Here is a 16,182-nt window from a genome sequence, read left to right on the forward strand (position 1 = left end):
ACAAAAATTTTCATTCGACAATATAGCTTTGTCACTTATACCGTCCCATTCGACCCATTGACCCAGAGAAAATATCCACTACTATTTGTACGTAATATGTATACGAGTACATAAGTACATACCAGATGGTAAAATTTGACGTAGTATGGTTATTCGTGTTATATTTAGCATGAATTTCATATTAGTATACATTATAGGTATATGTATGTATACAAAACGAGTGCGTGATACGGTATATAACGCATACCTCTGTGGGTATATAATCTATTCGTAACAATTAGCAATGAACCACGGCGGTAATATCGAAGAGATCAATTGTCAAATCGCGAATCCAACTTCCGATAGCTAAATTAAATGAATAGTGTACTTTTACCGACGTACATATAAAAACACGTCAGTATAATATTTCGAAGCAGTCGAAAATATACGAATAAGTTGTACATCAGCATTCTATTTTTTTAAATTCAAAATCAACGTGCAACATAAGTTACTGGACGATGACGACGATTTGAATGATAATTTTCTGCACCGTTTGAAGTCGTAGTGCGTAGTCATATTGGCGCCGTTTCTGGGTATTCAAGCCCTACTATTATTTCTGACCCACGTAAGCTTCGTTATATTGATTTCCCCGACATCTCCCGAATACAACGACTAGGTTCCCACAACGCAAACTCAGAATATTTTACACGCGTACCTACAGCGTCCATCACTTCCGTTTTAAAACGGATTCCTGGGGATTCCGGGCTGTGAGGTATTATACCCACGATGTCTGAACAGGATGATCTCGAGTATTATATTAAATTTCCAACACCTTATCCACCGGCTCCGAAGGACCCTTCATCCGGAAACACTACCGCAGAGCCTCATGAGGAATTTGTATTCGTATACGACGAAGACAAATTACCAGTGGTCATCCTCTTAGGATGGGCCGGCTGCCAGGACAAATATCTCGCTAAATACAGCGCGATTTACGAAGAAAAAAGGTACATCTTCGTAACACAATACAAAAGGTTATTTTTTTTTATGTATTTGATGATACTGCATCAGACTTATTAAGACTGGGGGCAGTACTAGTAACAGTTAGAATTTAAAGACATCTATAGTCGCTATGATAAAATGTAGATTAAATGAGAAACAAACTAGCTACAATCTACTCTCGGTAATAAATTGAGAAAAAAATAATTGTTTCCATTTTTATCCGATCAATTATTGTATCATCAAAATCTCTATTGCTAAATCTATACAATGACATGCGTTTGACAAGTGAAACGAAACTCAATGTCAATTTCAAATTTTAGAATTTTTATGCGTCACAAAAGTGGTCTTAGCGAGTACCTCAGAAAGATAATATTATTATCTCCTAAGCCATCAACATAGATATAGATAATTCAAAATTACAACTAGATGAACATAGTGATCTGATCATGCCCTTAGATGTATGTTCAGAGCGACCTCGTCTAAACAGAATAACATTTAATCAGGTATAACCGATAGCATTTTTTATACATTCAATTGTAAGATTGTAGCCATATTACATCGTAACAGTAGTAGTTTAATGATAAAATTTAAACATAAGTGTGTGCAATGACATCTGAAACGATTATTCTGTTAAATCTGTGAATTGGCAGTAACAGATTATAGTAATTGTGTAATTCATCATTTTTCAGCTGCGTAACCCTTAGGTATACCGCACCGGTGGAATGTTTGTTCTGGAAGCGTTATCGAATGAGGGATATAGGGAGAAGGCTCGTCCAAGTCATTGCGGATATGAATTTACACGAGCATCCAATCTTCTTCCATGTGTTCAGTAATGGGGGTGCATTTCTTTACCAACATGTCAGCTTCGCTATGCAGCAGCTGGAAACACCATTGAAGGTAAATAAGCATTGTAGCTACGTCACAGTTGTATGAAAATCTCGTAAATTTTTATTCTCATTGTCTCAGGTGAAAGGTGTGATATTCGATAGTGCACCGGGCGAACGAAGAATAAGCTCCTTGTTTCGGGCAATCAGTGCCATTCTTGGCGGACATCCCTTTACTAACATACCGATGTCCTTCGTCATCACAATCTTCCTTTCAATCTTGTGGCTTTTCGAAGTATGCACAGATGATATTTCATAGAGTAGTACATGTTTTTATTCTATTGAAGAAACACTACTTCTGAAATCCATTTAAAATAACGTGAGACATAATGGAATTCTGTATAGTTTGATGATATTCGAAAATATATTGTTCTAGGGCTTTGAAATTCACTCAAATTTTGTTACATGAATGACGAAAATCAATTGACAAGAATGTTAAAAATTAATGGCCTACAATGTTTTTAATGATTTTAGTGATACGGTGTTCTACTAAATAATACTGTGAAATTCTATACAATACCAATTTCAAGAAGATCGTGTGTTTTATTGCACAGACTGTAACATCATTCTGAACTAACGATGAATATTAGGCTGTAACATCTTCAATGGGACAGGGCATGAACGAGCACATTAGATCTTTTCAATTTTCACTATATCCAAATCTAACTCTAGTCTTCACTTTTATTCTCAGAGAAGTCTTTTTTATCACTACGCAATGGATTATGAAAGATTAATCTTCTTAATATCGTCTCAAAACGTTCTTTCCCATAACAAAATTCTCATTTCATCACCACGCTGTTGCAGGTCATCGCACAATCTTTGAAGGAAGGTTGCCCAATCCCGACGAATCCCATAGCACTTGCTGAAGAAACGCACTCTTGGCCACAACTGTTTCTTTATTCCAATACTGACGACCTCATACCAGCCAAAGTATGTGACTTTATCTGAGAACTGCCTCGACGCAGAAATTTTACTCTACTTTTTTTTTCAAAAAATGATTTTCAAAGTTCATGACTTCTATCACTTTAAAAATGTGTTGCATTTTACTTGAACAGGATGTAGAAAAATTTGCCAGTCGGCGCGCTGCCAGAGGAGTCCGAGTACAAATGGTCAGATTCACAGACTCGCCTCACGTCAAACATTACGCTGCTTATCGGGAGGTCTATATCAACATTGTCTGTACCTTCATTCACGAGTGTTTGATACCCGATAACTCGTCAGATCTGAAAGAAGCTAGCCACCATAGAGAGCCTGCCGAAAGGCCACGACTAACAAAAAGAGTCGTACTTCCAAGTGAGGCCTCGAAACCATTGATGTAAAGTGAGATATTTTACCAGGGTAGCAAAATGATCGGCAACATTAATACCAAGTAAACATCAATAATCGTATGTTATAGATATGATAATATTTTTCAGGTAACTGTATCTGAAAAACTTGTGCACATTATAACGCTTTCACTTATTGTTAGAATATTATATTGATGATGAGTGTACAAAGAATTTGAATCTTGAAACTGCTCTACATGATTTATTTCAAATGCTAGAAGCGACGATTTGTAAATGATCTTTTAAACTTTGTGTGAAAGCATAATATCGATAATCCTTGTTAGTTTGTGATACTCAGGTGCATGAAACGCTTGAATTTAATGAAAGTATGAAAATCCGAGTGAAATGAAATTTGTCAAAAATTATCATGTAAAGGGACATGAAGATACGTGTCTAAAAGCTGGAAATCATAATTGCAATTTTCAATGAAAATGACGAACAAGAATTCAGTGAATAAAACATAGGAGACGAATATTCAAACTAACACTTTTAGTGAAATTGTTATGCTACCTATGACAAATGGGAAAGAAAACCGAGTAAGATTAGGTAAATGGATCAAATGTAGAGGAAAACTACAGATTTTTAGTACGTGGTAAAAAATTATTGAGTATTAATAGTGAATTGAATGTAATAGTATAATTAATTTCAGGGGTCTAAAACACATGTGAAACAATCTAAATTATTATGATGTAAAAAACATAGGAATTACAATCACTTCGATGACGAATTATGAAGAACCAGCTGATCATTTCTATCAGCTTTGTTAATAACTGATTAGGATAAATATAGCTACGATACGCAACTTTAAATATATTCAGCGCTCTATAAGTTGACTAGATAGAAATAAATTTATAACTTTAATTTCTTAGCATAGTGTTGATACCACTTTCTGCTATGTAATCGACACTAATTTGGTGATGAAAATTTTGAACTATATAATTTGTTAAATTATGAGGATCAAGCTGGCCTTGGCATCCTCTTCGATAGATAATTATTAATGTAATTAGTATTCTACTGTTTCTCTCTTTCGCTAAAAATTGGGATGTGTTTGTGAAATGATAAAGTGATCTAATGATTTGTATTCATTTCATGTTAAATAAATAATTGTTAAAGCGTCCACAAAAATATGTTTTAATCTCTTGATTAGTTTTATAAATAAAGACTGATAAATGCCTTCAAAATGCATTTCCTAATTTCCATTTTTTTAGTGTTTATCCTCCTTTTTTACAAAACTAGAATCAGGCCCGCGTGCTTCGCGAGTTCTCATACTAAGTTTTGAGAATGATAGCAGAACTAAAAAGTTCCATATAGTCTTACTCAACTAGGGCATACAAATATTTCACTCGTCAAATACTATTTCTCCAACATCAACGGGTTCATCCATTTTCATCAACAATAACCCAAAGATACAATAATCTTGCCCAAGTATCACGTGAAATATGTATTAATTTATCTGGTCATAAATATTCAATCGGATTTTTTTTTTACAATTTCTACATCAATATCTACAAAATTCATTCAAGTGTATGTAGACTTCTTCAATTAGAAGAATAATCATCTTCATCAACTCTAGCGACTTCCGGTAATCATTTTTGAAAATGTTTAGACCATAGATTATTTCTTATGACCCATGTATCACACGTGTTATAACAATATCACGATATTCCTAAGAAATATAATAACACCCGAACAATCAGTGCAGGAATAAAATTGACAATACGTGCGAGCTTTAACATAACACAAATCTGTTAATATTGAATAATTAACCAAGGCCAACACGACGTTGAATATCTGACTTTGCAGCCTACATATTCTGTTTTCTCATTATGAGGAGTATATCCTACCTCATAATCACGAACACAGATACAAGTAGGACTGGGAAATATGAAAAGTTAATCAGCAAGCTTCTGGTTGAATGAGAAACAAAAAAAAACAAAAAACTCGTCAATGGATAGGATGAAGAGAAATAAATAAAATGATCAATTCGCAAGTTGATGGCAGATGATAAGATAAAAAAATACAAAAACGTTGATGACTTGGTACAACGACCTAAACTTTGCACTAGTCACAGTTTTGTGAACCTGCGCAACGCATGCCAATTTTCTAAGTAATGTCAAACCTCAATTAAAATGATTCAACAATTTTCATTTATATAACTGAACAGTAAATGGACAGACGAAAAAAATTTATTATTATCTCAGCAGTAGCAGCAAGTTGAAAGTTTATACCGTAACTGGTTGTGCATGGGTTTTAACAGATCATTAGTAAATTGGTGCTGCGGTGATCATCAAGACGATAACCGAATTCTGAAGGCTACAGAGTCAAAGATTTCCAGAGGATTTTCCAGCTTTACGGATACTAAGATACATTCCCGATCATCGAACTGTTTTACCGATCTTCATAAGCATAAAAAGAAACCTCGAACAGCTTGTTTCAAAACTAATATCAAACGCAACGAGGAGCTATCCTTCTTCGTTAGAGCACCGGAACAGCTAAAGAAAAATATTGAAGATCCGTTGGAGCAAGACAAGCAGAAGGCGTTAGTTATTCAAAATATCGGAATTTTTTGTGCTATTAGTAAGACGCAGAATAAATTAATACTTGAGTTTAATATGTAAAATAAAAAAATGGGCTACGTTTGGATTAGATTTATCCAGTTTACATAGCAAACAGTTCCGATAACGGATTGCAGTTAATCGGCTGATTTTTCAGGCAAAGTCAATGTAATAGCGCAGCAAATTCCACCGCGCCATCATGTCAATCGTACTCAAATAATGGAGACAGGTCACTTTTCAACTTCAGGCACTTCGCTGATCCGGAAGAAGTGGTGACAGAGTATATAAACGTCTACGTGTATAACAGGTAACCATTGATGATGTTAATGAAAATTAGGATGAGACGATTTGCAAATGAAATGAAAGATTGATGTATTTAGAACTCGTCTAGAAAGAGTAGACAAGAAAAGAGTATCTGCTGCAGTTATTGCGTTGCACAATATTCAGAAGGCAGCTTCTGTAGAAACAAATTATCCAGAAGGAGAAAAATTGTTGAACGCCAATAGCTTCAGCGAAAATTTTCTACGAACTACCAAGGTTTGAAAAGATCCGTTCAAAAACACAAAAAATTAGTAATAATTAGTTTTCATGTTAATTAGATTCATTGGTTTCTTATTAATGTACAATGTACTTTCGAACCTCGACTCTGAAGTTTCAAATTAGGTGCGATTCTGTTGTAAACAATTAGAAAAATAGCTTCAAATAATTAGACATTGAAAATTACCATTTACCACATTCATCTCAAAATGTGAAAATGCTTTCACCACAAAATAGTCAAACTCGAGTTTCCTGAAATTGAAAAAACGTTTACCATCAATCAAGTTTATAGCTGAGAGGACAATGGCAACGAACAACTTTATCTTCGAGTTTGGAGCTCTGGACGCAACTAGTTTACAAAATAGTAAAACTCATTGTGTACCATCGATTCAAGGAAGAAGAGAACTGAATACTGCTACTAACATTAGTCCAGTATTATCTAATACGGATAACAGTGAGTAACAATGTCATTTGATGTTAAACATGGGAAAATGAGAATAAAATAATAATAATAAACATTTACGTCTTATTTAGGATTGCGAAAGTATAAACTAACGGATGGAAAAAAGGTGCATTGCCACAAATCACCGAAGTCCGTAACACTTTTGCCAAAATTAAGTTATACCAAACTGGGAACTGACAATGTTGATTGTTCGCCAGTCAAAAATTTACATGGTAGCATGGCAGTACTACCCAATATTCCTCGAAAGAAGAACTCAAGTTCGAAAAAAACTCAACTGCAGAAGAATGTAATCAATAATAGTAAGGGTGAATCTATAAAAATTATAATTAATGAGGTGAATTTCTTTGTTGACATAAAAATGATATGGAAAATCAATCATATTCGAAATAGTTGAAATGAAATTTGAATCATGCAGCCTGCAAAAGAAACATCTGAACTAGCTATTTCTAATTCATTCCTGATGAGCAAACCGGAATTTGCACTAATTATAAGTTAAAACATCGAACAATTTTCAGGTTCATCAATTTTCTTCAATTGAAATCCTGCAATAATTTCAATCCGTTTGAATTGGTGAATACCATATGCGGTTCTATCTTTTTTTAAACAAATGCAATACAAATTTTTTGTTTAAAATTGAAGAAACTAATTGAGCTACACTATATTTTCTTTTTGGTTGATTAGAAAGAGATGTAAAAATAAAATTCTTGTAGCTCGACTGCGAACCAGTCAATTTTACGAAATCTTATTGTTTTTTTAAAAGAAATCTTACTTTGAAAAAATCTTTGACACTTTCCATTTAATCGTTAAAAATTTATCCGACAATTTTCAACAACGAGCAATTTTTTAAAAACAGTTTCCATTAGACTTACTGTTAGAAAAGTGCTTTTTTTTCTTTTCCAGAATTGCCAATTGCCAATGTCAACGGAGAAATAGCGAATGTTAAATCTAATTGGCAGTTACTGAAGCAAACGAGAAACTGGAATCATCCAAAGAATGCCAACAACGATCAGCATACGAAGAAACTCTATCAAACGTTAGAAAAAATGTCCAATGAAAGAAATAAAAAGGCTGGTTATCTTCCACACAAAGCAACAAGTAAGACATTGAAATCGAGATTTGGAAGTAAATTCGATAAAGAAACTGAAACTCTGTTTTCAGATTCAGTATTAAATCCAAGTAAGAAGACCATGAAGGACCAGAAAATGTTGAAACCAACTTTTTTTGAAAGAAAAGATAATAGTTTGATTCAAAATGCATCACTAAAATGTATGCGCAGTATAAATACGGAGAATGATATTCTTAAAATATGTCATACTAATTTTGAAAAAACATACTACCCGGGTATAGGAAATGAAAATAAAAACAAAGGTAAGAAAACGATGACCAATTCCAAGACCGATAGAACTACAGCAATAAAATCTGAAGCAGAGAAGTATTTGGATAAGTGCGGCTTAATCTCAGATAAGGATAGGAGCGATAATAACCGGAAGACAGTATCATGTCCAACTTCTGAGGCTGTAGCTGATATGTTAGAAAAACTAAATATTTACGACACTGGGTTCCACATAGACGAAGAGAGATATGAACAATTCATAAATGTTCGTATGAATCCAGAAAAATGTGAAAACTCAAGGCAGTTGTTGATTGCCGAAACTCTAAACTCGTTTCCAAATGGTAGAAAAACAGTTAAGATGAAAGAAGAATTGCCAGAAGAGATAATGTCAGCAAAATGTAATGAGAATATGAACAACGCTCGATGTAACAGCAATGAGGTAGTAAATAATACAGAAATGCCGATACGCAAATCAGAGATGATAAGCAAAGATCGAAAACAGTTATCTACTGTTGAACAAAGTAGCAACACAAATCAAAATGATAAAATTGCAGTCAAATATGACAATCCTTTTATTGAAATCGGTTTGAATGCACTAGAAAGACAGATACCAAAGTACTCATGCTATCAGATCCGCAAGTCAAAGTTTCTAAGCAAAGAGTTATCATTGCATCCGACACAATGGTATCAAGATTCTGTAAATTTTAGTAACCCTCTAAATTCTGGTAAAAAATTCATATTCGGTGTTGAAAATAATAGTGACAAATGGCTGATGCAAAAGATACAGCGTACCGTGGCAAATACCGTTCGTAATTGTTCCACGAAAAACAAGGAAAAACCTTTGAAGGATATGGATAAATTGAAGTTTTATAACAGTTGTGAAAAATTGCATGTAATAATAGATAAAAAATTGGCCGAAAACAGGAAGGATAAGAAAAAATTAGTCAACATCAAAAAACAGTCGTTTGTTCAAAAGTTCTTGGCAGTCCAAAACGAGATATTAATCAATCCTCGATTACAGGCGATTTTGCCAAGTTTGGTAAATGGACTACCAAATTTGTCAAATGGCAGAGCTCGCTAGATGAGAAAAAAAATTATTCTGTACTCTGATACGAATCTATTTACCTCTTTCAATTAAATACGGATGAAAATAAATAAGCATACCACTTTTAATTAACGTAAATTTGATTTGATTGAACAATTTCAATCATTCAAAACCTTCACTAGCAACTGCGTAACAATAAAGTATATTGTACAAATTATAGCAGCATTTTGTGAGCGCACACAAAATATCCGAATCTCTTTTAACCAGCAGTTACTATAAAAATAATTTTTGATGGCTTAAAATGAATAAAACATGAAATTGCCGTTAATGATGGTAAATTTTTTTTTTGAATTTCACTATAATGTACATGATAAGTAATAAACTTTGGCTTCCATTGAAACTTGTTATGGAGCAGTGAATATATGTCTCTTTTTTTATTTAATTATCCTGGACGACCTTTTCGTTAGGAACAAAATAATAATCTATGCAAAACACAATTCTTCGTGTCAAAAAAAAAAACCATGCGAATACTTACAAACTGAATAATAGATATTTTTTCACAATGTACGTTGATCGAAGTATATATCTTTAGTTAATGCAATATAAGTATACAATTTGAGATGGTGCCGAAGAAAATCTGACTAGGGACGGTATAATGCATGAGTCACCGATTCGATCCACCTTTTGTACACGTGTAGGTCATGACCAGCAGTATAATAGGTGCAAGTACTAAGACATGCTCCTTAACCCTTTCCGAGAAATAATAATGAAATTAATTGTCAATTAATTAACAATTATAATAGAAAATTAAAATTCATCATCAAAATTTCGCTCCGTTCATGTACATTCTACATTAACGAAAAGCTACCGACCACGTGGCGCGATGGAAAGAGCCCTGATTTGTAACTGAAGTAGAGCTCTACGTAGAATACAGATGAATGCACTGAAATTTTGATTACTAATTTTAATTTTCTATTTTGATTATTAATTAATTGACAATTAATTTAATTATTATTTCTCGGAAACGATTAAGATGCGTGCCTTCCTACTTGCATCGGTTATACTCCTGGTCAGGACCTAAATGTGTACTAAAGATAGATCGAATTGGTGACCCATGCATCATAGCATCCCCTTATGAGTGTACATTGCCCAAAAATATCTAATGTTATAAGATTAAATGGTAATCATAATTTATATACAGTATAGTTGTTTACATAATATACAAGTCCCATGTCAGTCCCTTTTGGTATGTATTTGCTAATTAGTGAACTGGGCTAAAATCTACGCCAATTAAATAACACTTTACACAAGAAAATTTACAAAATACTGACTATAAAAACTTATATTATTGATATTATTAGTACTATTATAATTACTACTATCATTATTCTTACTTTCTGAAAGTCTATTTTTGTACTATAAAAAGTTTTCAAAGTCCGAATAATCTCCTACACTATGCATAAGATCACGTACTATGATTTGCTTAGGCTCACAGTACAGAGACAGTGAAAAACGTACAAAAGAAAGTTTAAGCCACAAAACCTGTCACAATTGTGATTTTTTGTTTATTTTTTTTTTTTTAATCGCCAATGGAGGTTCATTTCAGTCCCTTGACGACTGAAAATTTAGAAAAAGTGTAAGCCAGTTTGATTCAAATACACGGCGAAAGTGTGTTAGTTAAGATGAAATATGAAGGTGAAGATGAAATAATTTCGTTTGTGAGTTAATCAAAGAAAACAAGATAATGCATTCGCAAATGCTAGTCAACGAAGACATCCGAAGTTTTGAAACACATTGTGAGACGTGCAAAGTGTGTAACCACCAAAAAAATTGTAGATGTTTTAGTAAGTATTTTGAGAGTATTACACAGAATATACCGTTAACGGTTACGGACCGTTTTTATTAAACCCAGTAGATAAAGCCACGAATAAGATCAGGAGCAAATCATTACATTTTCAGATTGCATGGTGTCGAAGGCTGTTTTGGTAAATGCTTTCAGTTTCAATAATACTGCTGTGTAATCATCGAATTGTGTTACTTACATACATACATTGGGCATTCCGTGAAAGCTTGACTAGGTTTTAACTTCAGCAGTTTTGATTAACGCAATTGAAACTTTTTCATCTGATAATAGAACTTTTAAACTTTATTTTTTAATTTACCATTTTAGAGCTATGATACTCAAATTTTTTTTATTTCCACCATTTTGGCAATTTTTGAACAAAACAAAACAACAGAATTTGATGTTTTGAACCAACTATATTATGATTGGACCCATGATGGAATCTCTTTTTTCTATTATTCTCAGGACACTGATAATGTTTAAGCTACAAAAATACATGTTTTACAAATATTAAAAAAATTCTGTGTTTCAGTCAAACTCTATGGTAACTATGTTAAAATCACGTATAAGTACAAGATAATTTTTATACTATTTGTCATCGAATTTACAAAAATTGTATTAATAGTCAATTTCATCTTCCATTCAATTTAAATATCTGGAGACGTCCTTGTAATATAAAAGTATCCATTTTGGTGATTTGGAAATGACGCAGTTGCCTTAGGCGACATAAAAATAAAAAATATTTTGAGCGTTGTGAAAATAAGTTGAAATTGAGAAAAATTTGAGTATTCATAATTTAAAAACAGTTGCATATGAGAACACAAAAATTTTATTTTAGAAATGCTACAATCATCTAAAAAAAATTTAACCACATTACAAATGGAGAGGTCAAAATTTGGTCGAATTGGCATGGAATGATGTCCCGTACAGAATGGTGTTAATATAAACAATGAAAGGCATGAAAAGCAGAAAAACAATCGCACGAAAGCTTCAAGCACGGAAAAAGACTATAAAAGAAGATTCTCTAAAATATTAGATAACGTTTGTGAAGTAATATAGGCCAGCCGCAGCAGTGCTTGTAAAATGAATTTTTTTGCATTTAAACCCATTTCTTTGCATGTCGATTGAAAATCTTAATATATGTATTTACGTAAAGTATATATGCTTTTATTCAGAATAATAATTGAAAAAAATAGTAATAACATTCGTGTACGTATGGAAATAATTGGTAATAATCGTACGAATTCTCATCTCAAGTCATAAATTTATGTAATTTTGGTCTAAGATTAAATCTATACATACCTTAGTATGCCTGAAGGTGATAAAATACTTCGATTTTATACAATAATATTTACGTTTTTGCAACACCCTTGGTTTATCGTCACTCATTCGCATTGTTTATCGTCATACCTCGTATCACGTTCATCACATTTTCCCACATACAACGATCCAAGTTCTCATAACACTTGGAGCGCAGAACTATGTGTGTGATAGATTATCGCACCAGTAAAATTCACTGCAGCTGCCAGAACGAAGACTGGCATCCATCGACCCTGCGAGGCTGTCACTAATTCGGCAGTCAATGGACCACAGAGAATTCCAGGTATGGTAGCCTGCAATAAATAAATATGTTAATATTTCCATTCTATAATTGATTTTTTGTTTATATTCAATACAAAGTCCTGGTAGTTGGTAATAATTATCTTTGTTGGTGAACAAAAGTTTTGGATCTAAATACTTTCTTACATGTGCAAGGATGAATCATTGTATTTTTATTTGCCAAATGAATAATCGATGAGTGCCTACTGTACGTATTAAATATGATAATTATTCATTGTACATTATTATGAAGAAATAAAAGTCAATTATTTTTTACTTACTATTGTGTTTGATATAGCAAAAGTTATGCCAGCATGATTAGGAGCTACATCGGCGTGATTGCTGAGATGACCTGCCGAATTGCAAGCGCAAAGTCCCATCGAAATTGACACAAATCTGTATAAAGTGCGCAAGTTTAAAATCATACATTGTTAGAAATACGAAATATGAAAGCAAGTATAGGAAAAAGTGAAAGATTCATTGTTCCATTGAATGGATTTAAAAAAATTTCAATACATCTTGGTATAATATCGGTTTAATTCAAGCTTACATCACAGCTGCAAGTAAGTTGTCAACGGCGCAAAAGGCGAGCAAAAATGCCCCTGGACCGATTAAGCCGATGCTAGTCATCAATCTCCTTACAGATAAGACTGACCACCTTTTTTGAATCAAATTATCCGCACTGTGACCAGCGACTACAAAATGAAAAGTATATTATTGGATTATCAGATTGTTAGATTTTAATTCAAAGATAGAATTTTCATCGCAACGTATCAAATAAATGGCTTACCAATACCGACAAGCGAGTTTACAATGTACGGCAAAGCTGTTAAACTGATGCTTTCCTTGTAGGCAGATAAATTTCGTGCCAAATAAGTCGGTAACCATTGCATGATTATGTAGTTGCTCCAATTCATTGCAAAATGAGCTATATACAATGCCCAAAGAGGCCAGTGAGTTATCAGTTCTGTCCAGTGCATATTTCGATTTTGAGCCACCTGAGTATTTGAAAAAATATTAGAACGTATTTAGCTAGTTTTAAAGTGGTAGCATATTTCCTTCGTAACACAGTGTATCTTACTTATTGTAAATGATACTTCGAAATTTTGACAGCTTCAGAGTTTTAACTGAGTATAATCCGAAATGTAAATTGCCCAGATAAAACAATTAACGAGCTACAATTAAGAGTTATTTGAAATAAAGGTCTGCATACTTTGGGTAAAAACAATGGTATTTCGTCTTGAGTGTTTGACTCTCTATAAAGTAACATCCACAATAAAGTCCAAAGGATTCCGAGGCTCCCAAACAAGTAAAATCCGTTTGGCCAGGACATGTGCGGACAAATCTATAAAAATTAGCAGGCAAAGTTTAATCAATTTTATATAATAATTTTATAACAAACAATTTAAATAATCTTTAAATTTGACGACGATTTAATTGTTTTCAGTTAAAAATTGGAGTTATCATATTCTGACTTACAACCGACGCTACTACTTGGCCAACGGATCCTGCAGCTACAAGATACCCAAATGCACGCGATCTCTCCTCAACTGGTACATTATGAGCAAACAGGTGAAATATAACTGGAAGACCTGAAAAATAATTCCAACAGCCAAGAAATAAGTAATAATTGTCATGTGTGGAGAACTTCATTTTCCATTATATTTTGATTTGCATTTTTACACATTGTCAAATCTTTTCTTCTTGGTTGTAAAAATACTTTCGATTGGAATATTTTAATGCATTCTGTTGTGTTATTAATTTTACCGCTTACTTTTATACTAAATGGCAATAAGTAGAGCACAGTCAACGTACCTAAACCTTCTCCGAGTCCAAGAATAACTCGACATATGATGAGCATGGGTATCGAATGGGCCAATAGAGGTGTGATGACCGTGCTAATTGACCATAGCAAAACTGCCGACATCAAAACAGTTTTACAACCAAATCGATTAGCCGTACTTGCTCCGATAACCTAAAAACATCACAAGCTACATCATGTTTATTACATATACACAAAACGAACTTGATCAAAATTGTTTTTTGTACCCACTTAATTATATGATATTGCATATCGGGAGTTATTTCAAGAAAGTAATATTTCTCTGAGAAACGTAATTTAATATTTTTAAGTGCTTCTGCAGCTGTATAAGGAATCCGAAAAATATGCTTGGGGAGTTTTTTCAATTATTGAAAAAAGATGTAACGTTAGGTATATGAATTTTACAATATTCGTGCTAATTGTTCGACATATCATATAAAGATCAAACTTTGTACCATAATTATAAAATGCTCTAGCCTAAGTTGTTTTTTTTCTGGAAATCTCACCTCTTGAAACATTGCTGATACTAGGTAGAAGTTTCAATAGCAATAGAAATTCCTTGAATTTATAAAGTGACTAGGATAATTTAAAGACCATTCAAAGAAGACACATGAAGCGCTTGAGTATCTATTATGAATAGGATTTTGAGAATAATTTTATCGCAGCATTAAGGATTGCTGTGGCTCGATAGAGTGGAAGTAATAAGAGAGAAATCGTCAAGATTTACCTGGCTTGTAAAATAGCCAAATGCAAACGCCGACAAGATCCAGCCTTGCCAATGAAGATTCCATCTGTACTGGTCGGTCATAGGAACGATGGCAATCGGCATGATTACCCTGTCAGCTGCATTGATGAAATTTGCAGCGGAACATAATGCAACGATTCTGGAAGTTCTGGGGAGCATAGCTAGCCGCGGCATGTTGTATGATTCTCGTTGATCACTGTGTGAAGTGTTTGTCTTCAGAGTAAGACATTGTGGGTACTTTCAGGTTAGAACCCTTTATTTGTTATTATTTTCAGTAAAGATAATTTAACCTCAAACCTTTGCGTTGCATTCAGCGATATTTCATTTTCATATATATCATAAAAAGAAACATTGCGGGTAGCTGGAGTTGGCCACGCGAGTAAAATACGATTTTGTCAAATGATGAATGAGAGATGAATAAAAAAGAATAAGAATAACCGGTTGTGCGTAGAAAAAATGTTAACACTCCTTATCGTTGTCGAAAAATATTGAAAAGACGTCAAGTATAACTGTTAATAATTCATTATCATGTTGACACCGTTGACACGTTTGATGGACGTGTAACGTAATATAAATCCTGGATCCAATTGACGTGTCAATTGGATTTCAAACCACATAACGCACAGTAAAGTATCTGCAAAAATTCATCAATGATATAATTCGTTGTACAAATGTTATATTATTCGCAGTCAATGTTCGGAAAACGAATAGTAAATTGGCCTTATGCCGGCTTTTTTGAAAGTAAAAAGTTTCGTTCTGAGTCAGATAGACACTGGAAAAATAAGTCAGGGTCGTCATCACTGTCGTCATTGATTTTAACCGTGGTCTAATTTTCTTTTTTTTTTATTAAGATCACAATTACCACATAATTCCACCAAATGGGACAAACAAAATCGTTATTCCATCGTTTTTAATCAGATGCTCCTTTAATTTCAAATACCCACCGTTGACTGTAACAGCGGACATTTTGCTTTGTTTGAATCCTTCTGACGAAGATGATCAAAGACAATGTTGTCCTCTCTAATGAGAATCTAAAATTGTCGGACCTTGTTT

General features: G+C 33.4%; 2 protein-coding genes across 5 annotated transcripts; one reads left to right on the forward strand and one right to left on the reverse strand.

The window, feature by feature from the left end:
* The first annotated feature begins 635 nt into the window (after positions 1-635).
* LOC107217527 (transmembrane protein 53) lies at positions 636-4,325 on the forward strand. Its single transcript, XM_015655091.2, has 5 exons — positions 636-983; positions 1,668-1,875; positions 1,945-2,097; positions 2,667-2,792; positions 2,918-4,325. Exons 1-5 carry the CDS (start codon positions 766-768, stop codon positions 3,179-3,181), a joined length of 969 nt encoding a protein of 322 aa, XP_015510577.1. The 5' UTR covers positions 636-765; the 3' UTR covers positions 3,182-4,325.
* A 5,364-nt stretch (positions 4,326-9,689) lies between these two features.
* LOC107217524 (sodium-dependent phosphate transport protein 1, chloroplastic) lies at positions 9,690-16,141 on the reverse strand. 4 transcript variants are annotated; one of them, XM_046735438.1, is made up of 10 exons: positions 16,074-16,141; positions 15,420-15,763; positions 15,112-15,325; positions 14,378-14,537; positions 14,042-14,154; positions 13,776-13,907; positions 13,353-13,560; positions 13,113-13,257; positions 12,844-12,958; positions 9,690-12,576 (listed from the first exon to the last, which is right to left on the reverse strand). In XM_046735438.1, exons 2-10 carry the CDS (start codon positions 15,437-15,439, stop codon positions 12,421-12,423), a joined length of 1,263 nt encoding a protein of 420 aa, XP_046591394.1. In that variant the 5' UTR covers positions 15,440-15,763; positions 16,074-16,141; the 3' UTR covers positions 9,690-12,420. The 4 variants fall into 4 exon arrangements, with proteins under 4 accessions (XP_046591394.1, XP_046591395.1, XP_015510573.1 ...); XM_046735439.1 differs by having other exon boundaries at positions 15,992-16,108; XM_015655087.2 differs by having other exon boundaries at positions 15,427-16,108.
* Between the last annotated feature and the right edge of the window lie 41 nt (positions 16,142-16,182).

This window comes from Neodiprion lecontei, chromosome 3 (genome assembly GCF_021901455.1).
Source record: "Neodiprion lecontei isolate iyNeoLeco1 chromosome 3, iyNeoLeco1.1, whole genome shotgun sequence".
Classification (NCBI taxonomy): Eukaryota; Metazoa; Arthropoda; class Insecta; order Hymenoptera; family Diprionidae; genus Neodiprion; species Neodiprion lecontei.

Bases quoted from the DNA above. Each gene is read 5' to 3' on its own strand.
- LOC107217527 (XM_015655091.2), top strand. From the start codon at position 766: ATGTCTGAACAGGATGATCTCGAGTATTATATTAAATTTCCAACACCT. The intron at 2,098-2,666 runs GTATGCACAGAT...ACGCTGTTGCAG, and splicing joins CAATCTTGTGGCTTTTCGAA to GTCATCGCACAATCTTTGAA. The intron at 2,793-2,917 runs GTATGTGACTTT...TTACTTGAACAG, and splicing joins ACGACCTCATACCAGCCAAA to GATGTAGAAAAATTTGCCAG.
- LOC107217524 (XM_046735438.1), bottom strand. From the start codon at position 15,439: ATGCAACGCAAAGGTTTGAG. The intron at 15,326-15,419 runs GTTAAATTATCT...CACTTCACACAG, and splicing joins ATGCAACGCAAAGGTTTGAG to TGATCAACGAGAATCATACA. The intron at 14,155-14,377 runs GTACGTTGACTG...ATTATTTTTCAG, and splicing joins TGGACTCGGAGAAGGTTTAG to GTCTTCCAGTTATATTTCAC.